The 22204-nt window shown below is 59.8% G+C and overlaps 1 protein-coding gene across 1 annotated transcript in view; it reads left to right on the top strand.

Moving 5' to 3' along the window:
* The window catches only part of FAM20C (FAM20C golgi associated secretory pathway kinase), a 36814-nt gene extending 14827 nt beyond the window's left edge, over nt 1-21987 (top strand). Inside the window, exons 4-10 of the mRNA XM_060125247.1 lie at nt 12946-13038; nt 13448-13563; nt 18828-19008; nt 19547-19656; nt 19815-19896; nt 20492-20551; nt 21117-21987. Coding sequence (XP_059981230.1) covers nt 12946-13038; nt 13448-13563; nt 18828-19008; nt 19547-19656; nt 19815-19896; nt 20492-20551; nt 21117-21366 — 892 coding nt within the window. The 3' untranslated portion in view covers nt 21367-21987. The remainder of the gene's footprint in view (nt 1-12945; nt 13039-13447; nt 13564-18827; nt 19009-19546; nt 19657-19814; nt 19897-20491; nt 20552-21116) is intronic.
* The last annotated feature ends 217 nt before the right edge of the window (nt 21988-22204 follow it).

The raw sequence follows: 22204 nt of genomic DNA, 5'->3' as shown, positions 1-22204 counted from the left end.
CCTGCCCGCCCCCCCCACCCCGTTTCCCAGCGAGTGCATCCCCGCCCCCCTGCCCCCACCCATGCTGCCCGCGCGTCTGAGAGATGCCTCTCCCGTGGCTCGTCCTCGTGGCCAAGTCACGTTCCATTGTGTGAAAACCTCCGGTTTCTTCATCCCTCTCCTGTTGACGGACTTGTGGGCGGTTTCAGTTAAAGAATGTTGTTAGTGGAGCTGCCCTGATGGCTCTCGTACTTCTGAGGGCTCGTCTGGGGGCAGGGCGGTGCCGGGAGCGCAGTGCTGGGCGGCAGGGTCGGGCTCTGTTCAGCTTGGCTTCAGTAGAGCCGCTGTCCAGGGCAGCCATCCTGTGGTCTACACTCCAGCAGCTCATTCCAGGGCAGGGTGTGGCACCCAGGCTTGATGCCAGTGTCTGTGATGGCCGTACACGGAGCCTGGACAGGTCGCAGGCCGTGAATGCCCTGTGCCTCTGGACCAGGCCAGGCCTAACCCCACTTCTGGCCCCTGGGGCCTCACTCCCTTTGTTTGCGGGCAGCAGCTCCCCTCTGTCCTGCTCCGGGAGCCTTGGTCTGGAGGGACAGCCGCGTGTGTGGCTTTGCGGGCGGAGGGGCCTGTGTCTGCACGTCCGTCCGGGGGCTGCTGCCCGCCCTGCAGGGACACATGGCCACCTGTGCCCACCGCGCGCTCCTTGTTCGTGCCACGGCTGGTCTCCCTGAGGCTACCACGCTCGGCCGCGCTGTCCACGCCAGTGAGACCCGTTCCCTCACCTTCTCAGGTCTGTTAGGGTTTGACAGCCTCCACTCTGGCCGGCGAAGCCAGTGCCCCTGTAGCTGACACGTCCTGTTTTAATTTTATCACCAGCCCTCCTTCAAGGAGGAGGAAATTGAGGCTCAGGGGGTTTAAACGTGAATCGGGCGTGGGAGGCCGGCCAGGGCTTGGTTCCAGTGTCTTGGACGTCAGGTCCCAGGCCTCTCAGGCACCGTCAGGCCGAGGCTCGGCCGTCCGGGGACCCTGGACCCGGGGTCTCTGCTGGGGAGGCGCCCATGCTGCCCACCCCTCCCAGAGGCATCGCATGTGAAGAGGCTCTAAGTACCTGCATTACTTTTGCAAAGAACAGGGGTGTGTGTGTGTGTGTGTGCGCCTGCGCGCATCTCCCGGAGAAACCATCCCTGAGCAGCTCTTTGAGGCCCAGGAGCTCCTTGTAGCCGAGGTGCACACGCAGAGGCAGCTGCAGAAACCCCTTCTGGCCAGCCAGCCCTTCTCACCGCAGAAACGCGAGCTGCCCCCCACCCCCAGCCTGGCCTGCCGGGAGCAGCGCGGTCCTGAGAACAGGAAGTGCTGGAGGGCAGGGCCTCCCCTGGTGACTTGCACCTCAGCCTGCTGAGCCCTGCTCAGGCCCGCGCTGGGGCCCAGGGGCGCGAGCGGGCAGCCTCACTGAACCGCCTGCCCTCCAGGCCCCGCCAGGGCCTCCCGATGACCAGTGCGTCCAGCGGGGTGCGGCGCTCAGACGGGCGCCCTCTCGGCTGTCTTCCCAGTGCTTGCACTGCCTCTGGGTTAGTGACACGGTGGTCCAGACCCACCGCCTGGCCCTGAGCAGGCCCTGCCCCTCGCTGGGGCGCCTCCTCACTAGGACCGCATCCAGCTGTCGTGAGCACAGGCCCGGGGGAGCCCACTTGCTACAACCTCGTGGGGCGAGCTTCTCTGGGGCAACACAGGGCAGGAGTCGCAAGGGGCTTGACTCTGTGAGGTTATCTGTCCCTGGAACAGTTATGTGGGAGGCGACTGGAGGGGCTGGCTCTCCCCTGACACCTCCTCCCTCCCCCCTCCCTCCAGGGCTGGCAGGCAGAGGGTCTACGGTGGCGTTCTCCGTGGTCCCCACGTGGCCACCGCGTCCGTGGACCTGGGGCTCGGTGCTTCGTTATCAAAGCATGAAACCATTGCACGCTATTTGCACTCATCACTTTTACGAGGAGAGGATTTAAAGAGGCTCCTGGCTGCCAGAGCGGGAGCCATGGCCACGTTGTTACTGCAGCACAGGTGCCGCTACGGCCTTGCATGCTGAGCGGCTATCCCAGATTGACGTGTAAAATGCAGTTTTGTTGTCCATGACCCTGTACTGCGTGTTGGTCTCCGGGACCAATTTATATATGAGTCAGACAGCGCCTCTCCTATATTTAATCTCTTTCGATGCTCCCGTCAGACATGCCGTATGGATCCTGTACAGCGGGGCTGGGCTGTGAGCCACAGAGCTGCCTCCTTTGCTGAGAGAGGCAGGTGCCACCTCCTGTGGGCCCTGAGCTCCCCTGGGCCTCGGCGTCCTTGCCGGTGACAGGGGCCACACTAGGAACACAGCAGGGCAGCTGGGCTGGCCGTTCCCTCTCTGAGCCACTGTGGGATTTAAGTGCAGATGGGGTCGCCGGGTCGTTCTGGAGCTCTGCACCCCGCTGGCCTGGTCTCTTCACCTCAGCTGGTTGCTGGCGCCCAGAGTCCCCTTCCTGCACTTACCTTGGGGGAGGGCCCCACCTGCGCCCCATATCCGGGGCTGCCCAGTGCCCTGCAGTTTGTCCACAACCTCAGTTGACTCCCACTGAGCCCTGGGTGTGACCATCTATGTCTCCAATACGCACAGGGCCTAGTGGACTCAGGGGAGCTTCGGGCGCCAAACTCCTGCAGTTAACGTGTACAGCCCGGCAGGGACGCTGTGCGGGGCTCCCGCGGGCTCAGAGCAGCACCTGGTGTCCCCACGTGGCCCCTGCAGGAAGGAGCGGGACCTCTGAGGGCCATCCTGGCCTCTGCGGGTGGTGCGAACAGAAAACGTCCAGAGCTGCAGAGCCCAGTGCACCAGGCCCAGGGGGTCTCCTCGGCCAGCACAGGCCCTGTGACGGGGGTCCTGCGGTTGGCCTGTGAGGGTCTGAGCGTGCAGGGGGCTCTCCAGCAGCTATTCCAGGTCCAGTCCTTGGTCTTTGGTGTGTCTCCACGGCGCCCTCCCCGTGCCACTGGGAGTGATGAACAGACACCATGTCTCACGTGGTTGATCGCCTTACAGGCCCCCAGTTGTAGGGCACTTAGGTTGTCTCCAATTTCATGGGTTATTTTTATAGTCAGAAAGCCGTGGACTTTATTAATTGAAAAACGAGTAACAACCCATTACAGGCTTTTGAGAGACTCTCCCGAGCTTGTCAGCAGCAGAGCAGAGCTGTTGGCCCAGTGGAGGCTCGGGGCAGAGCAGCCAGGACCCCAGCTGAGCCTGCACGGCCACCCTGGGCTCTCTGCCCGACAGCACACTGGGGAGTCAGCTGTCCACCTTCGAGAGGGCAGGAGAAGACTCTGGGGGACAGAGGGGCTCACCTGAGACGTGGGGGGTTGTTGCCTGAGGAGCATGGTGCCGGGCCTCGGGGAAGGGTCTCTGGAGAAGGGGCTTCTCCCGCTCCAATCTTTGCTTCGCTTCCAGGGTCCACTGCAAGCCTTCTCCCCGGGGTCCAAGCGTCCCCGTGTCCCCATGTGGAGGACATGGTTGCCCCGACCAGCTGAGCTCCTAGGCCCCCAGGAAGGGCTGGCCTGATGCTGCCCAGTCAGAGGCTCCCAAGGGTCCGAGGCAGCGCAGCACCACCGCCTCCCACGTGCCCTGGGCGCTGGCATGCTAGAGCGCCGGGAGGATTCATTGAGTTGGTCCCTACTGCAGCCCCGGGGGCTCGTCATCCTAGCCCGTTCAGACAGGACCCAGAGGCCCAGGGAGGGAATGGCTGCCCGCAAAGCTGCGAGGCCAGCGTCGTGGCCAAGGGGACTACCCGCCCCAGGTTCCCGGGTGGCTCCCTGTGGCTGGCCTGGCTGTTATGCTGGGCCGCCACTGTGCATGGGCTCGAGTGGCCAGGGCACAGCCACTGAGGCTCCCGAAACACCCTGCTGTTTCACCAGCGGCCACAGCTCCCTGACTTGGGCGACCACGGCTGTTCCTGCAGCTGGGATTCCTTTGCTTGACGAAAGAAAAGAAAAAGGAAACTACTGGAGGCAGGCAGGGAAGTGGGTAAAGGTAAGAAGTTAGTACAACCTGCAGAGGGCGCAGTTCTGGCCGCTGTCGAGCAGGTGGGGGGCTGTGCCATCTCCCGGTCCCCCCAGCCTCGTCAGGACGCCCGCCCCAGCTGACCATGACAAATGTTTCCTTGGAAGCTTCTGGAAAAGATTATCCCCTTTGCTCAAATCAATGCAAGCAAGTCATTTTTTCCGAAAACATCCTCCTGAGCGGCAGCGTGGAGATTCTCCCTGGTGTTAGGGTCTCTGGGGGCCGTCACTGGGCTATCGTGAAAGGGGCAGAAGGTGAGAAGAAGGAAGGAAACTCTGGTCTTCATTCCCACATGCCAGAGAAGAAACCGAGTCGGGCATCTCAAGAGCAGTTTGGTCAGCTGGTTGTGTTTTACACCGTAAAAGGAAATTTTGCAGACCTGACATCTCCTTAAAAAGCCTCGAAAATAAGCTGGAATCGACCCTACGCTCGGGATTGACTTTGTTTTTCCTTCAGCAGGAAAAACAACATCACAGCAGTAGCCTTGGTGCTAAATATTTAATACACGGTTTAGTAGATTTGAGCATCTTTTTTTACCTTGAATAAAAAGATGAGCAACGGAGGCTTAAGTACGGAAAGAAGAACTAGGGGCCTGTGTTCATGGTTGCCAGGGACAGAGCATTCATTTGCACTCTAATGTCATTCCTTAGTCACGTCCCCAAATTCCAGATGAGCAGACAGAAAAGTATTTAAAACACAATAGATCTTAAACTTTCAAGCAAATCTCTTCCCCCCCCACCCCCCACCCCGCCCCGACCCTTTGCTTTGGAACGCAAGTCTGAGTCACTGCAATTATTTTTAAATGGAAACGACTTCAGACTTTCTTTGCAGTTACAGATCTTTGAATTGTTTTTTAATTGGTTTTCATGAAATTGACCATAAGAGGTTTGAGTCTCTTCTGTGTTAATTTTTCCACCCAACCATAAGTGAGCAACTTGTCCCCTGTGTCCTACTTTGAAGAGCTGTCACCATGTCTCTTGGAGACCCAAGGGGAGGGTGTCAGCGGGTGTGAAGGCCCCTCGTGATCACCTGATGGTGGCAAATCGCTGACTGGTCCTGATGCTCTGGCTGTGGCTCACGGCGTGGCCGGTCGAGGCATGGGCAGGTCTGTGGGCGAGTAACAAGATGCTGGGGGAACCCGTCCCTGGGTGTGGTCATTATGAGGCCCATAGCCTTCAGGGAAATCCTCCCCCCAAAGAAAATAGGTTGGTAGGAGTGGACAACAGGTGCTGGAGGTTCTCAATAGGAAGAGCGTGTTTTACCAAACAGATCCCCACCCCCGCAGGGGCCAGGACAAGCGTTGCCACAACTGGCAGGAGATACTGACGGAAAGGTCTCGCCGAGGTAACTGCCAGGGGGCGGCCTCCTCTCCCTTCCAGAATGTCTACCAGCCGAAAACCTGATACTAAACAGCTTAGTATATCTCCTTAATGACAAGGTGCTCGCTTGCTGCCGTGTGAGTGATGGGAAGATTGTCCGAGAAAGAAAGGCTGATTTCTGCCTCCTCGCCTGCGCCGGGTGACCGGATCCACTGCGCGTTTTGGAGGAACGAGCAAGCGTCTGTCTCGTTGGGTGTTTTGCCCCTGAGGTTGGCCCGGGGACGGGAGCCAGAGCCTCGTCCCTGCGGTGGCCTCTGCCCCCAGGACATCAGGCCACCGGGTTAGGACAAGGGTCTTTGCAGAAGTGATGGAGTCAGGATCTTGGGGCGAGGTGGTCACCTTGGACCCCTGGATGGGCCCGAAATGCAGTCACGTGTGTCCTTGATTTGGACACAGAGAAAGGAGGGATATGGTGATGGAGGCAGAGCTGAGGCTGAGGAAGCTGGAAGAGGCTGGAGGGACCCACCACCCCCGGAGCCCCTGGGGGGAGTGTGACCCGCCCACGCCCTGATTTTGGACCCCGGTCCTCAGAACCGTGAGGGGTGAACTCCTGTTGTGTGAAGCACGTCTGTGGGCATCTGTTACAGCAGCTGCAGGACACCCATCCACGCGCCTCCTGGGCCCCCAGCTCCTGGAACTAGGAGGAGGCGTTGGGGATACAGACGCCGCCAGGATCTCCGGTCCACGTGCCTCGCCCGGCTTTGCCGCTTCCCAGCACGTGACCCGGCTACAGTGCCTCACCTGTGAGATGGGTCTAGTCACACTGCCTGCCTCCCAGAGTCCTGACCTGCGTGCCTCAGTGTGAGTGGAGCGTTGACAGCAGAGCCAGGTGCTAGAAAGTTCTACAGGAGGGTTTGCTGTCATCAGTAGCTTACTGAATAATGGATAGAAGAGGGTCAGAGGAGGCTGGGTGCACGGGGACCCAGGGGAGGACCCCCAGGAGCACCGCCGTCCGTCTGTGAGCATCTCCGGGGCCGAGCGGGTACCTGCAGTGGCACCTGAAGGGGTGCCTTTCGCGATTCTCACGTGGCCTTGGAGACACTCTCGTTCGTTCTGCCTCTCTTGCTGGGCCTGGGATGCCGGTCCTTCTGCACGACACACAAGAGGTGTATGTGTGGCCCACCTCTCTCTGGGCCTCAGTTTCCCATCTGGGCTCAGGGATCTCGGGGGCCCTTAGCTCTGACAAGGACACGGAAAAGCCTTGTGACGGCTGTGTGTGCCCTGGGCAAATTGCACCGTTGCCCTTTTTCCAAAGTTTCACCCAACGGTTTGCCGTTCTCTCTCCTGGCTCCCGCATCCCCGTTCAACTGGCCTTGGCTCGCCGTGTGCAACTTGGCACGGGTTGGTGGGGCAGCCAGCAGCAGGGGCACGGCGGGGCTCTGCTCCCCCTGGCGGCGTCACCCCTGAGCCGTCTTGCCTGCCCCACTTCACAGAGGCACCAAGGGCGCACCTGCTCCGTCAGCCTGGAGAGGGTGGCAGCCCGGGCAGGCCTGTGTGAGCAGACCCTTCCCCACCAGTTGTCCTCCCCAGGTGTCCAGTGAAGAGAATATGGTCCAGCCCACTCCCCACCCCAGTCCCCCCATCTCAATCCGGGGGTCCCCTTGGACTAACGCAGGGCATTGGACCTCAGCGCTGGGCCCTGTATCGGGACCCCCCTCTGTTGGTGAGCTGAAACCTCTCACTGGCTGTGTCCTTGTCTGTAGGACGGGGACACTTCACAGGGGTCGTGAGGACGCAGAGAGTGAACGCGCGGAAAGCGCTTAGCAGGGCGCTCAGCTCAGAGTAAGAGCTGGATAAATGTTGGCTTTTATCCCTTCGTGGGTTTGGTCATAAGCTGCCAACTTACTCTGCTTTCAATCAGAGCAAAAGTTTTCTGTTTTCCCACAAGTGAAAGAATGCTGAGATGTTGGCAGTAGCAGTGAGGTCAGCAGGGAGGCTGTTGGTCTGTGGGAGGGACAAGGGGTCTGACAGCTGTTAAGAGGGGTGCAGTGGTGCAGACCTGCTGGGAGCTGGGCCAAGCGTCTGGCAGGAACTGGACGCACTGGTGGGCCCTTCCTCCCACCAGGAACCAGGACCTTTCTTGGGGACATGGGGACGGTTCTTGCAGCCGAACCTCTGGGGCTGCAGCCCCTTGTCCCCTGTGAGCCTAGGCACCTGACCTGGCGGCTGGCAGCCAGCGTCTTCCGGCCTCGCTGTGCCCAGAGGCGGTTCTGATCCCAGAGGAAAGGCAGGTTTTCGAGACCCACACCCGGAGCCATGTCTGACTTTGGGGCCTAAAGAAAGAGCCTAGGACTGGGTCAGACACCCGGGTCCTGACCCAGGGCCGGCCATTTCCAGCCATGTGGCTCTGCAGACGTCACTCGCCCTTTCCCAACCTCAGACGTCTGTGTCATCAAAACAGGGGCAAAGATCAGAGCCTTGAGGGGCGCCCCAAGCACAAATCGTGCAGCCCAGGGAGGGCCCACGATGCGCGTCGGATTCTGCCCCCTCAGCTTATGTGAAAACAGAGGTGCTTCTCTCAAAACGTTCTGCGTCACTTCTTAAAAGTGTAATGCATTTCAGCGTGACCAGGTCTGGAGGAAATAGACGGAATTTCACAACCTCTCCAAGGTTGCTAAATCACTGTGTCCTTTGTGCTGCTTTCGTGTTGCCAGAGATTCCATACGCCTTCCCTGTTCCTGTGGTAAAAACTTACCACAAATTTAGTGGCTTAAAGCAACACAAGCTTGGTCTCTTACGGTCCTGGAGGTCCGAAATCTAAAATGGATCTGTGGGCTGTGGGCTTCTGGAGGCTCTGGAGTTGGCTTTCTGCCGAGGAATGCAGGCGCCTCTAGAAGCTAGAGAAGGAAACAGATTCCCCCCCGCCCCAAGCCTCCATCTTCAGGGCCGCCAGTGTAGCCTCTTCTGGCTTCAGATCTCCCTGTGCTTCCCTCTAATAAGGACCCTTTTGATGACATAGGGCCCATGCAGATAATCCAGGATCATCTCCTCATCTCAAGATCCTTAACTAAATCACATCTGCAAAGTTCCTCTTGCCATTTAAGGTAGCCGTATTCACAGATTCTGGGGATTTAGATCACAGACTTCCTGGGAGAGGTCAACATAGCAGTCATTCTCACTTTAGTATGAATAACCACTATCACGTAGTATTGTGCTTCCTTCCGAGCTAAGGGAAGTCCCTCTAAAGGAAGGGGGTTTGGGTGTGGTCAGCTCTGGAGAGGAAGGAGAGAGGGACATGCAGGAGGCCCCGAGAACTGGTCCCAAGCAGCCTCTCACTAGGGTTTAGCAGGTCTGGGCTTTGAGGGTATCAGGGACCGCCCTCCAGGGCCTGCTTTCTGGTGGCCTTGGGGCTCCATCTGACTGTCTGAGCCAGGTGGAGTGTGAAGTTCCAGGGCCTTCCTGACAGGAGGAGCGGACCCGAACCTTCCTCGGACCCTGGCCCTTCCCACTTCCACCAGTTTCTACCTTTCTTCCCTTTTCAACCCCAGTCGCCGTTGCCAAGGCCATCTTTCACTTCAACAGACGCCTGAATCCGTGGTTTGCCTCGTTCCTCAGCTGCTGTTTGACCAGGAAGTCATCAGCCTTAACACCTTTTCATTTCCCTGCCTTGCAGTCCCGAGGCCAGGGTGGGGGAGGGCCGTGACTCCTGGGCTGCAGGTGCCCTTCCAGGAAATGCTGGTCCCTGGCCCCTGGGCTCTCCGCCCCTCGTCAGGGCGAGCCCTGGGTGCTCAGCCAGCTCCAGAGGGTCCCATAGCGTCTCCTTTTCACATCTCCATGCCCCCCTCCCAGGAAGAAGCCTGGGGCGGGCCGCACCCCACACCTGCCCTCCTGCACCTGAGCACACCTTCCGCCGGGACACCTGGAGGAAGGAGAGGCTGCCAGGTGACCCGGCTCAGCCAAGTCCAGTCTCCTGCCTGGTGCTTTGGGTTCAGTAGTTTTCCAAAGTACCTGCTGTTTCCCAGTGCAGCCCAGGAAGTGGCAGGAAGGTGGCCGGCCCCCCATGGAGGGGACCATGGTCCACCTGCTCCCTACTCAGTGCAAGGAAAGAAATCCCAGTCTCTACAGTGGGACCGGTGCCGCTGGCCCCTGGCATCCCACAGACGCTCCCAGGTTATCCCTTGCTCAGCACCTGTGCCCTGAGATGGGCCAGCATCCTCCCCACAGCAGATAAATGGAAACTCCAAGACTCCCTGAGTTCTCCCAGCCGTGAACTGGCTGGTAAGGACGCCAGGAGGTGAGCAGAGCTGCCTTCCTGTGAATGGCCCGGGGACAGAGGTCACCGGAAAACCCCAAGGCGGGAGATGGGAAGGTACCAGGAACTGTTCCGGAGCCTGGTCACAGTGCCTTCAGGAAGTGGCTGGGCTTTTCCCAGAGCAGCAGGGCTCAGAGCCACCTGCATTCCACGTGTGTGACCTGCTCAGAGGGGTGGGTCAGGGTGAGGGAGAGGGAACAAAGGCTGAAGCACTGGTGATGGTGATGATGGCCTGGCCGAGAAAGTGGAAGAAGGAAGGTCCACTGGGGGGGCAGACAGAGAGCCCTGTTGGGTCAGGGGAGCCATGAGCTGAGTGGAGAGGCAGAGCCTGGGAGACAGAGGGCAGAGGAGGACCCAGGCGTGAGGGTATACGGGCAGAGGGGGACAGTCGGAGGGAGCAGAGAGGCCTCAGAAAGGCCGTCCTCTAGATCTGCACTGTCCAGGACAGTAGCCACCAGCCACATGTGCCCGTTTATGTGTAAGTTAATTAAAATAAAATGTGAAAGTCGGGTCCTGTGTCCAACATCTGGGTGTGCCTGTGAGGTGTAGAGCATGTCCATCACCGAGGAGAGTCCTGCTGGGCTGGGGAGGGCAGTGCAGGCCACGCTGAGAAGCAGAGTCGGTGACCCGGAGCCCCTGGGTGGGGCGAGAATGGCCGATCCTCCGGCAGCACAGGCGAAAGCTGTGCCGCCAGCCCCGGGCATGGCCCCGGGGACTCTGAGGGCCCACAGCTTCATACACTTTTGTAGGGCTCTCTTTGAGGGGCTCTGCCCCAGGAGCTGGTGGTGAGTTCTGATGTATTTTACAACGAAAATAATTCTTAATTCCACGACAGACTGAAAAAATAAAAGGCCGGGGATGTATGGGGTGGGGTTTGCAGGCTGTGCAATTGGGAGACGCTGCCTTGCGGGGAGGGCTGTTCTGGGGTCTGCAGGGAAGAAATCTGACTTAAATCTGCACCAGCTCTTTTCCAGTTTAAACGTCAAAGTCCGTAGAACCAGTGTTGTGTAGACAGTGCTAGGCTCAGCCCGGGATTCTCAGTTAAGTCAGCCACCACCTTCAGTCTCAGAAATGCCCAGTCCTCCAGCCGCTGCAGACCAGGGCATGGGTGGCTTCCAGTGAGGGAGGCGCACATATTTAATTCGACCCACAGTGTTTTTTAAAAAAGGAAATTTACTTGCCAGCATTTAAAAGTCAGGAGATCCCACCAGGAAGCCTGAACTTGGTTTCCTTATGTCTCAGGAGCCCTGGCCAGCGTGGCCTTCCCTCCTCCCAGGTGCCGAGCAGTCCCCACCCTGGGTGCCAGCCCCCTGCAGGGTCTGTGACTGGGAAATGCACGCCAGCCACCTCCAGCTCAGCCGGGTGACTAGGTGGCCTGTGCCTTGGTCACCAGCAGCCGTCTGCAGGGTATCCCTAAGTGGCTCACAAAGGGACTGGTGCAAGGCCAGGGTGGTCCCCAGTCAGAGTCCTGCCCAGGCCAGAGTTACACCAGCTGGAATCGTGAGCACTGGTCTGTTCCCAGAGTCACAGGCTGGTTCTGGAAAGGCTGATTCAGGTGACATTTGGGGAAGCACGGGGAAAGGGGCGAGTCCCGTCAGGAGCTCTGAGAGCACAGGGGGCGAGGGAACCTCCAGTGGATGTGCAGCCCACTGGACTGAGGCCTGGGTCTGGTCCTCCCTGCGTGGCCTCAGTTTCCTGAGGGTGGCTCTCCAGTACTCAATACCTGTGCGTGTGCCTGTGTGCTTAGCAGTGATGTCGGCTGGCGGTTGGGTCCAGATGCTCGGGGTCAGGCGGTCTCTGGCCAACTCGAGCTGCATTTTGGGGAGTGAGGACTCAGGGAAGCCAGGCTGGGAGAGTTACCTGGGGAAATGTGGTGAGTCTCCTGTCGCTGGCGCATTCACGCCTGTACTGGACAGCCTCCGCCTTGAGTGGGCGGTGTGGGCCAGACCATGGGAGGCCCTTGACTCTCACCCGACCTGTTTCCCAGCTCAGAGAAGATCGCTGGCATTTGGTAAATTCTTATTAGGCTGAAGGTTGGGTTTCCTCCCTGGGTGCCGCCAGGTGGCCTCCTGGGGAAATTGTCCCCAGCGGTGGAGGCAGGGCACGGAACGGACCTGGATCTCATGCAGGGAGTGTGTTTGCTCCCACATGACTTTGGACAGTGGGCAAACGCCCCAAAATGTGAGGTCAAAGCCTGGCCCTCACCGTGTTTGCCCCCAGCCGCCTGCTAAGCACTGATGTCTGCAAGGGTGACGTCCACCCTTCAGCAGAGTCCTGCACGTGGCCTCCTGCACACCCCCGGGGAGCCCTCTGTGCAGGCAGCGGCCGGGCAGCGACAGCAGGCTGGGGTCAGTTTGCACAACCTGACCCGGGCCCCGGCTCACACCCGGGGAAGTCACTTGCTCAGGACGGGTCCTCTGCTGCCTGGCCATCCTCACCAGCAGCCTCTCACGAGAATCTGCATATGGTGGGCGGTGGTGGGGGGTGTTGCTCATCATTTAATAACCAGCCCCTGTGGTTATTAAAGCCTGATGGGCAGAATCTGCCGATTTCCGCAGTGCAGACACTTCCAGGCTGCAGGCTCCCAGCACGAGGTCGCAGAGGTGGGCTGGGAACAGGTGTCCCAGCACGGGTTTCCACCTGCAGACAAGAGGAGCAGCCTCAGCTCAGGAAATAGCTGGGACATCGTGAGATCTAAGTGGTTGTTTTATTTATTTATTTTTTTGCGGTACGCGGGCCTCTCACTGCTGCGGCCTCTCCCGTTGTGGAGCACAGGCTCCGGACGCACAGGCTCAGCGGCCATGGTTCACGGGCCTAGCCGCTCCGCGGCACGTGGGATCTTCCCAGACCGGGGCACGAACCTGCGTCCCCTGCATCGGCAGGCGGACTCTCAACCACTGCACCACCAGGGAAGCCCTAAGTGGTTATTCTTAAATGCAACTTATTTAGCTGTAGGTTTATATAATTTTATTTATTTTTTATTTTTTTTTTGGCTGTGCCACACACCTTGTGGGATCTTACTTCCCCAACCAGAGATTGAACCCGCACCCTCGGCAGTGAAAGCTTGGAGTCCTAACCATTGGACCACCGGGGAATTCCCTATATAATTTAATTTTTAACAATGACTACATTTAACGACTTGTTCCCAGAATCCTTGGGAATTCGACAGTCAGCTCCCCGGAGTTGGTACGAGCCACACGCCCCCTTCCACTGGGACGACTTCTCTTTGATAAACTTCTGTTTTGTTCCATTTTCTCCAGGCAAATGAGGGAGCAGGAGACACCCCCTGACTTCTTCTATTTCTCCGATTACGAGAGGCACAATGCAGAGATCGCTGCCTTCCACCTGGACAGGTGAGCCCTCCCGCCGGCACCCTCGTGGCATTGTCACCCCATGGCCGTGCCCTGCTGTGTGCCTGGCCGACAGGAGTTGCCCAGGTGACCCGGGGTAGAGAGCCGGCCGTCGGGAATAAAGGGGAGAAAAGAGGACACTCACAGGGCATCAGCCTCTCTGGCAAGACCAAAGGTCATGAGTCTCGCAAAACTGGGCCCCTTCCCTCTGTGATCACCTGTTTCAGGGCAGCTCTGCCAGCAGAATGCAAATTCTTTGTGGCCTCACAGGCCCCTTGCTGCTGGGGAGGAGGGTGGGCAGCCGACGTGAGGGGTCTGGGCCTAACGGAGGAGAGTGAGGTGTCCACTCAGCTCCGGTGGGAGTGGCTGGAGGGTACGGAGGTGAGGACTCCTTTCCCTGTCCTTCTGCCAGGATCCTGGACTTCCGCCGGGTCCCTCCCGTGGCTGGTAGGATGGTCAACATGACCAAGGAGATCCGGGACGTCACGCGGGACAAGAAGCTGTGGAGAACCTTCTTCATTTCCCCAGGTAACCTCATTCCCCAGGTAACCTGCCCCTGCACCGCGTGCCACACACCCTAAGTCTAAAAGTCTTGATCGTTCCTGACTCCGCCCCCCGGGCTGGCATAGATGTTGTTTCTACCAAAGGCAAAAGGAAATTCGTCACCTCTTCGGGGTTCTCCTCCAGGTGGTCCGGCCAGAGGGGAACTCCGTCCTTTGGACTCCCCCAGATTTAAAACACCCCAGCAAGACCCTCCCATAGTGGCAGGGGCCGTGCTGCGCCCCCTCCTCCACCAAGTGCCGGCGGGGAGCAGCGACTTCACCTGGTCCCCTGGAGGGTTGACCCTGGTTCCCCTTGCACTCGGGTACCCTGCACGCTCCATGTACCAGGAGGTGCTGACATTTATGAAAACCTTCAAGACTTCATATTATAAACCTTAAGTGCACACATAAACGTAAGTCACGCTCTGCTGAGTTACCTGCCCCAGCCTGTTTCAGTTGTGGTACTTGGGCCTCCACGATCCGCCCATCCCTTTCCCAAGCACTTCCTTTGCGCCAGGCCCTGCGCTGAGCTGTTCCAGGCGCCCACGCTCACTAGGCTTGAGCCATGGAGAACTCTCTTGTATTTCATCTTGGAACATTTTGAGTTGTCCCAGTGATGCTGGCAAAGCAGAGTGGAGTGACCCAGCTGGGACACCGAGATCCACAGAGAGTGGACCTCGCCCCCAGCTCCCCTGCAGGAATGCCTCCGCCATGCCTGGCACCCACCCCAGTTAGTTCATGCCAACAGAAGCCACATAAGCCCTGGATTGTCTGTGTCTGAAGACCTGCTGGCGAATAAAAGCCCAGCCTAGAAACTCCTTTCTTGCAGACTGACGTTCAGATTGACATACTCGGCACGCTTCTCAGCTGCATTCACAAATTCATCAGAACTGAGGCCACACGTCCTTAATTTCATGAAGCTCCATGTTTGTCATCCGTTGCTCACCGAGAGCCTCGTCTGGCTCCTCCTCTCAGAGCCCGTAAAGAGAGGAAAGTAGGGCAGAAACCCACCCACCCGCCCGAGGCAGGAGGGTTCTCATTCCCTTTTGTGTCAGTGTCTCACCCATGTGACCAGAAACCAAAGGGCAAAGTGAGAGCCTGTGCGTCGGGAGGGGTCTTTGAGGGCTTTCCGGGGTCGCCTTGCCTGTGCCCGAGCCGCGTGGATGGGTGGGACAGGCCCGTCCGGGGGCGTGTGCCCCTGCCTCTGTCATGGCACAGGTGGGAAGGTTCAGGTCACGCAGCCACAGCGGCAGGCGCCCCAGCCTCGCCGAGCACCTGCGTGGGATTCCTCACTCAGGCCCTGGGGTGGCCCATCGTTTCCACATCCCCATTTTTAAATGGTTTAACTGACATTTGGAGTCTGAACTATCCCCACGGTCAAGATGGTGACCGTGTCCGTCCCCCAGAGTCCCCTCCCGCCCCTGCGTCCCCCCAGACGGCCTGGGGCCACCTTCCATCTGTGCATTGGGTTGCTTCTGACAGTGGAGGCTGGGCGGCCTTGGGCCTGTTCTTTGTCTTTCCCTCGACGTGGTTATTTTGAGAGTCACCCACACTGTTGCCTGTCCCCGCATTTTCTCTTTCATTTCTGAGCTCTGCCCCGACAGTTGAGGGCCCTGAGCGGAAGGGATGATGTAACCTGCCACAAGGAAAGGGAGGGATTGAAGTTTGAAATCTTGAGAAAGGGACACAAATCAAGGGGTTTCTGCGCTGGATTCCACTTCCTCTGGGGCAGAGGGGCCTCCGAGTTGATGCCCGCTCCGTGTTCTCCTGGGGAAAGGCAGCCTTAGCCTGGGCTTTGAGTGGGGAGTCCTTTCTACAACCAGAAGATGGAGTCAGCTGTTAGCCTAAGCAGATGAGCTGAGATGCTGGCGTCCCACCCTGTCCTCCACACGAATCATGACTGTCGGTCTCCCTGGTTGTCCCCAAGTACACAGCCTCATGCTGACACCCGTCCTCACCCTGAGCAGAGCCGTCACTCTGACTGGTCGGTTCCGACAGCTGGACCCACTCGGGTTCCCAGCTCCCAGCTGCTCTCCCAGGCCCCGCGGGTTTCTCCGAGAATCCTGCTTGGCGCCCGAGCTCCCCACCTGGGTCGCACTCCTGAACGCTGTCCTCGGAGCAGCTGGCCGCAGGCTCAGCTTGGTCTGCCGCTCCTGACACCCACCTCTCTGACCAGACTGTCTGTGTCCCCACCGCCCTGCTCTGCCAGCCAGACCTCTTCCTGAAAGCCCTGGGGGAGGTTTGCTTTTCTCTTAAGCAGCCAGCTTTGACCTCGTCTTGGAAAATGAAATCTGTCGGGATTCATTTGGACCACTCTGGCTCTGCTTGCACTTCTGCACCCATCGGAGGCCAAACTCACCATAGATGCCGAGCTTCCCTGTAGACTTTAATCCACGCCAGCTCCCTTCCGCCTCCAGGGGCCTGAGTGGGGGCAGGGAGCCCGCGGGGTGAGAGGTGGAGGCGGCCCTCCTGCCGGCAGGCCCGGGGCAGCAGTGTGCGGCCAGAGGTGCAGGGCTACGTTGGACTGTGGGACAGCCGAGTGCCTGCCACCGTGGGGCTGCGCGGAGGCCAGCGGCTGGAGCCCACGTCTTCTACGGAACACGTTCCTCGTGCTTTCCTGGCAGATTCCTATGGACGTGCCTCATATCCTGAGATCAGCCCGCGTCCTCCTGCGCAAATTCTGTGGGCTTCTACAGGGACCCCATGTGAACCCCCCAGGAGCCTCTCCTGCCCCCTCCCAGCCACTCAGCCCCACTTTTAAATCGGCTCTTTTCCTGCCATGCCGGCTGCGGTCTGGCTGGGTGGTCACTGGGCCTCTGTCCACACACTGTGGTCAGTGCCCACTCAGAGTCCCACTGAGGGCCAGAGGGGTTCCCAGAACTGCGCCCGGGCATCCTCAGCGCCCCCCCCCGCAGAAGCCCTGCCCCACGTGACATCTTGGCAGCCTCCAGCCGGCAAACCCCTGAAACATTCAGAGAACGGCGCACCTGGACCGTCCGGGACCCTCAGGCTGGCGGGTGTTGGTCCTCTGATCGACACTGATCCTCGCAGAGACGAGGCTCCCTGCACAGGCAGTGCATCTCATCCAAGTCCTCTGGGGCTGGAGCAGGCAGGCCCTCCTGGCTATCTGGCCCCGGCCACCCCCAGCTGTCTGTCTGGAGTGTCATTATAAGATGAGCCAGGACTGCCTCCTCCAGCGCCCTCTTCTCCACACGCAGGGCACTGCCATGACCGGCCCCTCACTCCTCCCTCGGGTCACAAGTTTAACACTCAGCCTCAAAACTGCTGCAGCCCCCGTTCAGGGGAGACCGAGGCACAGAGAGGTGAAGGGCCTCCCCCGAGGCTGCACAGCTGAGAAGCTACAGGCTACGGGCTATCGGAGCCCCACCCTGGACGTCCCTTTAGAGACTGGATTTGGGTCTCTGATGAAGAAGAGGCCGTGGGCCCAAGGGACTGCCTGTCTTTTCACATGAGTCCATCTAAAGCCAGTCTAGGCTGTTAGAGGGACCGATTCCAGGGCTCAGAAAAGTATTTTCCTCCTGACAATGGGCTGAGATTGAACTGTGTCTCCACAGACGAGATCTCAGGCTGATCTTTCTTTGATCGCCTGACAGTCATGACTCAGCAGCAGCTGCGAGATCCTGAGGCGGGGGAAGCAGGGGGTGTGAGGGAGCTGTCTCCCATCCCCGTGTCCCGACCTGCCTGGGACTCTGCGTGTTCAGAGGAGCCGCCGAGCCTGCGCTTCCATTCCAGGGGGTGTGACTGCTGTCTGTGGCCAGAGAAGGTCACAAGTGTCACTCGGGCAGGCTGTGCAGCAGAAGGGGGGACCCCTGGCCCTGGAGGGAAGGGGGCCTGCAGTGGTGCCTGGGGCCCTGGCCCTGTATTTCTGCACACCCCAGGCTCGGGGTTTGTTTCCCCAGCAAAGGAAGGAAGTGGTTGACCCTGAGGACATGGTTCGGTTGGTAACTGCACGGACAGACCCACCGCGCCCAGCACTGAGGAGTGGCTGCAGCCTGCTCCCCGCCCAATGCTTCTCAAATCACTCTTCTCTGTGGGGGTATAATCCACACGTCGTCAAGCCAACATTTGAAGTGTGCCGCTCAGTGGTTTTTAGTACATTCTCAGTGCTGTGCAAGTCACTACTATCTGATTCCAGGACATTTGCTCACCCCGCAGAAACCCCGTCCCTATTCAAAGTCACCCCCGCTCTGCCCGACAGCTGCCATTGTCTCCCCGTGGGTTTGCCTGTTCCCGGCGTTTCACGTGAGCGGTGTCTGGCTTCATCCACTGGGCGTAATGCTCACGGTTCATCCACGTGGTAGCAGGTGTTACACTTCATTCCTTCTGTGGTTTAATACTGTTCCACTTCATGAATCAACCGCACTGTGTTTATCCGCCCATCCCTTGACGAGCACGTGGGTTGGTTCCGCTCTGACTGCCGGAGTGGCCTGCTGTGAACGTCTGTGTGCAAGTGTGTGTGTGGATGTGTCTTCATTCCTGTCGGGCGTGTGCCCGGGAGTGGGATGGCCGGGTCATGCGGTAGTTCTGGGTCCAACTTTCTGACTGTTTTTCGCAGCAGCTGCACCATTTGACATTCCCACCAGCACTGTGTTAGGGACCCAACTTCTCCACACCCTCAACACACTAGTTATTATCTGTTCTTTTGATCAAAACTATCCTCCTGGTTGAGAAACTGTGGACTTGGTTTGCATTTCCCTGGTGACTAACGCTGTCGAGCATCTTTCCGTGTCCTTGTTGGCCATTTCTATATTTTCTTTGGAGAAATACCCTTCGAACTCCTTTGCCCATTTATTGATGGGGCTGTTCATCTTCTCATTACTGAGACGTAAGAACTCTTCTGTGTGCAAATACTGGATGCTTACTAGCTTACGGTTTGCAGGCCTCTCCCCGCCGGCTGAGTCTCACTTTTTTTTCTTGGTATGAGGGCCTTTTTCAAGCCACTGGACAGAATCCCCACAGACTCCAGACTTAGTTTCGAGGGTAACGAGGAAGAGCTCGGGTTCAGGTCCGAGCTCTGAGTCCCGAGCTGTGTGGCCCCAGGGTCTGTGATGCGGGGTTGGAGCAGGCGGCTGATGTCAGGCGTGAGAGTGTGGGTGAGCCCTGCCCAGGGGAGGGACGAGTTGGATGTGGCGCAGACACGCTGGCCCAGGGTGGGGTGGATGTCCGGGAGGGGCCGGCATGGGGACGCTGCCCGAGTGGCCCCACTGCCTGCGTGTCCCCCACCCACAGCCAACAACATCTGCTTCTACGGGGAGTGCTCTTACTACTGCTCCACGGAGCACGCCCTGTGCGGGCGGCCAGACCAGATCGAGGGCTCGCTGGCCGCCTTTCTGCCTGACCTGGCCCTGGCCAAGAGGAAGACCTGGCGGAACCCCTGGCGACGCTCATACCACAAGCGCAAGAAGGCAGAGTGAGTTGGGCGCACGTTGGGCAGGGACTCCAGGATCCTGACTCCCCGGGGTCTCCAGAGGGCTGGCTTCTGCCCGACCTGCAGCAGGGAACAAGCTCCGTGTGAGGAATGGCAGGGCCAAGTGTGTGGGAGCAGATGATCAGAAAGGGCCCCTCACTTGGGAACTGGGTGCTCACTGGCCTCTGGGATCTGTCCGTGTTAAGACGAGGCTTCAGACCTCTGCTCTTCTTGCAAGAGAGACACAGTCCCTACAGCCACGGAGACGTCCTTGCAAGTGTGCTGTCCAGGCCCCCCCAATACGTGGCATCCGCGTGCTATAGCTCCATCACCTCCCAGCCCCATGCTCCTGTTAATGCAGCCTTAGCCCGCCGCTGGTCGGTATCATCTGCCCACACTCTGTTCTGCGGTGACACCTTTTCTCACCCGGTGCCTGTTGCTGCCCCGTGAACCCAGTGTACTGAGCTGGGCAGCCCCAGAGGTTGGTTGGGTCCTCCTGTCTACAGGGGAGCCCGCCCTTCTCATGCCGGCTCCCCTGCAGGTGGGAAGTAGACCCTGACTACTGCGAGGAGGTGAAGCAGACGCCCCCCTACGACAGCAGCCACCGCATCCTGGACGTCATGGACATGACCATCTTCGACTTCCTCATGGGTATGTCCGGGGCCACCGGCCTGCCCTGGGAACGCCTGACACAGATCCAGCCACCGTGGTCCTGCTTGTACTCGGTTCTGCCAGCTTGGAGGCCAGACGGGGGAGGGAGGGGACGCCTCTGAGCTGCACACAGGCTCCCAGCAGGCTTGTCCCTACAGGAAACATGGACCGCCATCACTACGAGACCTTCGAGAAGTTTGGGAACAAAACGTTTATCATCCACTTGGACAATGGGAGAGGGTGAGTCCTTCCAGACGCAGCGAAGGGCTGGCCGTGTCCCCACCCAGACCTGGGGGAGCAGGCGCTCTGTGGGGAGGGACGGCCCAGCCCCCAAAGGCCCCCCTATGTGACACAGGGTTCTGGCCAGGACTCCTGTGAGCCTGTGAGCTGGGGAGACTGAGGCCTGCAGTGGGTGTGTGTGCAGGGGACAGACCACTCCAGCGGTCAGAGCTGCAAGTTCTCAGACGCCTCAGGGAATCAGCTCTGGGCACCTGGGCAGTTACGTCTGTGGGTCACGCGTTCCCAGCTGTAGAAGACGCCCCTGCAGCTAGACTCCCGGCTGACCCGCCCTCGAGCCTTCTCCGCTCATTCTGCCCGGACTCACCCCTTCGAACCTCTGCTCAGTCCAGTGGCCAGAAGGTCAGGCCGCTTTCAGGCACCTGCCTCGTCCCAGGCCCTGCACCCGGGGCTGGACAGCAGGGGCCAGGCCCCCGCAACACCAGGCAGGGCCCACGCGGGCACCGCCTGCTCTCATGCTCCCGTCCCAGTGCCTGGGCTCTGCGCATGGTGTCCCCCTGCGAGTGGCCTCTCCACAGCTCTGTTCTTCTTCCCGCAGGTTTGGAAAATACTCCCATGACGAGCTTTCCATCCTGGTGCCTTTACAGCAGTGCTGCAGGTGCGGCTCTGCCCCTCCCCGAGGGCCCCACCCCTGGGCTGGCCCTGTCACTGCACAGGAGGCCGGATGCTGCCGCAGCCGCGGCCGCAGATCAGGCCGAGCCTTCCTGTCCCCACCCCGGCAGTTCCCAGAGCTCCTCCCGGGACCCAGCTCCGTGTCACCGTAATAGCCCACCTTGCAGCGGAAGACACCGAAGCCCCGGGCTCCCACTCTGCCACCTTTCTCGGGGCTCCCAGCCTGGCCCCTCCTTTAGCAGATGGGGAAACAGGCTGTGGGGCTAAACACCTGCTCGGCCCCGGGTCAGCTCTGTGTCGCCTGGCCCAGACAACCAGCAGGCCAAGCCGGGGCTGCCTCCCTCCCCGCTACTGTCTGCCGGGAGTAACGGGGCCCGTTGGACACCGCTGGGCCCACCCGGGCCCCTCCTGGAGGCAGGACCCTCACCACGTGCTTCTGAGAGGCCGGGGCTGGAGTGGGCCGGGGGCTGGGCCGGCACCGCGCTCGGGGCGGCTGCAGCGACGGCCAGGCTCTTCCTCCCGGTGCCGGCCTGACGTCATTCTCCCCGCAGGATCAGGAGGTCCACGTACCTGCGGCTGCAGCTCCTGGCTAAGGAGGAGTACAAGCTGAGTCTGCTGATGGCCGAGTCCCTGCGTAGGGACCGCGTGGCCCCCGTCCTGTACCGGCCGCACCTGGAGGCTCTGGACCGGCGGCTGCGCGTCGTGCTGCAGGCGGTCAGGGACTGCGTGGAGAAGAACGGGCTGCCCGGTGTCGTGGAGGACGACCTCAGCCCTGAGCACAGAGCCTCTGCTGGGAGGTAGTGACCGCGAGCCGTGGCCAGGCCAGCTGCCGGGGCACACGGGCCAACGCAGGAGCGGACGGGCTGCCCGGGGACGCGTGTCCTCACTTTCCAGACCAGGGCGGGCCGGCGGGAGCGCACTCCGCCCCCGTGGACAGAGGCGGCCTGGCCGCGGCCCACCACCCTTTTGTATGGAAAGGAAGCCTTTACTTACTATTTTGTATTTATACCTGGTGTAAATGTACATAAATAGAGACATCTATGCAGACCCCGACCACCCAGCAAGTCACACGGAGGGCCACCCGGCAGGGCCAAGTGCCCCTGCGAAGGGCTCCCCCTCTGGACCGAACGTACAGTAAAAACTCTCCTCCCTGCCTGGGGCTGAGGTGTCTGGGGCTGCAGGTGGCTCCTGAGGCTGTCACGGACTCCCGTCGACAGATGAACACCGTGTAGCTTTCGGGCGACGTGAAGGACCAATCGTTACCTGGCTGCCCAGGCTGCCTCGGGGCACCTTCTGACTTGCTTCGGAAGCCTGTGCACATGTGTGACACAGTCATGTGGCCGGGCAGCTGGTTACTTTCACGGCATCTTCGTGGAAGAGTTTGCAATGTGGTAAAGGTGCAATAAAGATTCAGCAAGTGTGTGCTGGGGCCTCGCTGGGGTCTGGGTCCCTCACTCCGTGGTGCTTAGCTGCTTGCCCACCCGCCCTCCAAAAGAGTGAGTCCCAGAACCAGGCGTGGCCCGGCGTCCGGGCTGGAAGGAGGGGCTTGACGCAAGGCCTGAGGTGGGCCTTGGTGTGGCCTGTCCCGCTGTTGCTGCAGCTGCTCCCGGGGAGCTGAGTGGAGATCCCTGAAGGTGCG

The sequence above is a fragment of the Lagenorhynchus albirostris genome, chromosome 15 (genome assembly GCF_949774975.1).
Source record: "Lagenorhynchus albirostris chromosome 15, mLagAlb1.1, whole genome shotgun sequence".
Lineage (NCBI taxonomy): Eukaryota > Metazoa > Chordata > Mammalia > Artiodactyla > Delphinidae > Lagenorhynchus > Lagenorhynchus albirostris.
The sequence above is the reverse complement of the archived record's forward strand: the minus strand, read 5'-3'. Positions and strand labels throughout refer to the sequence as shown.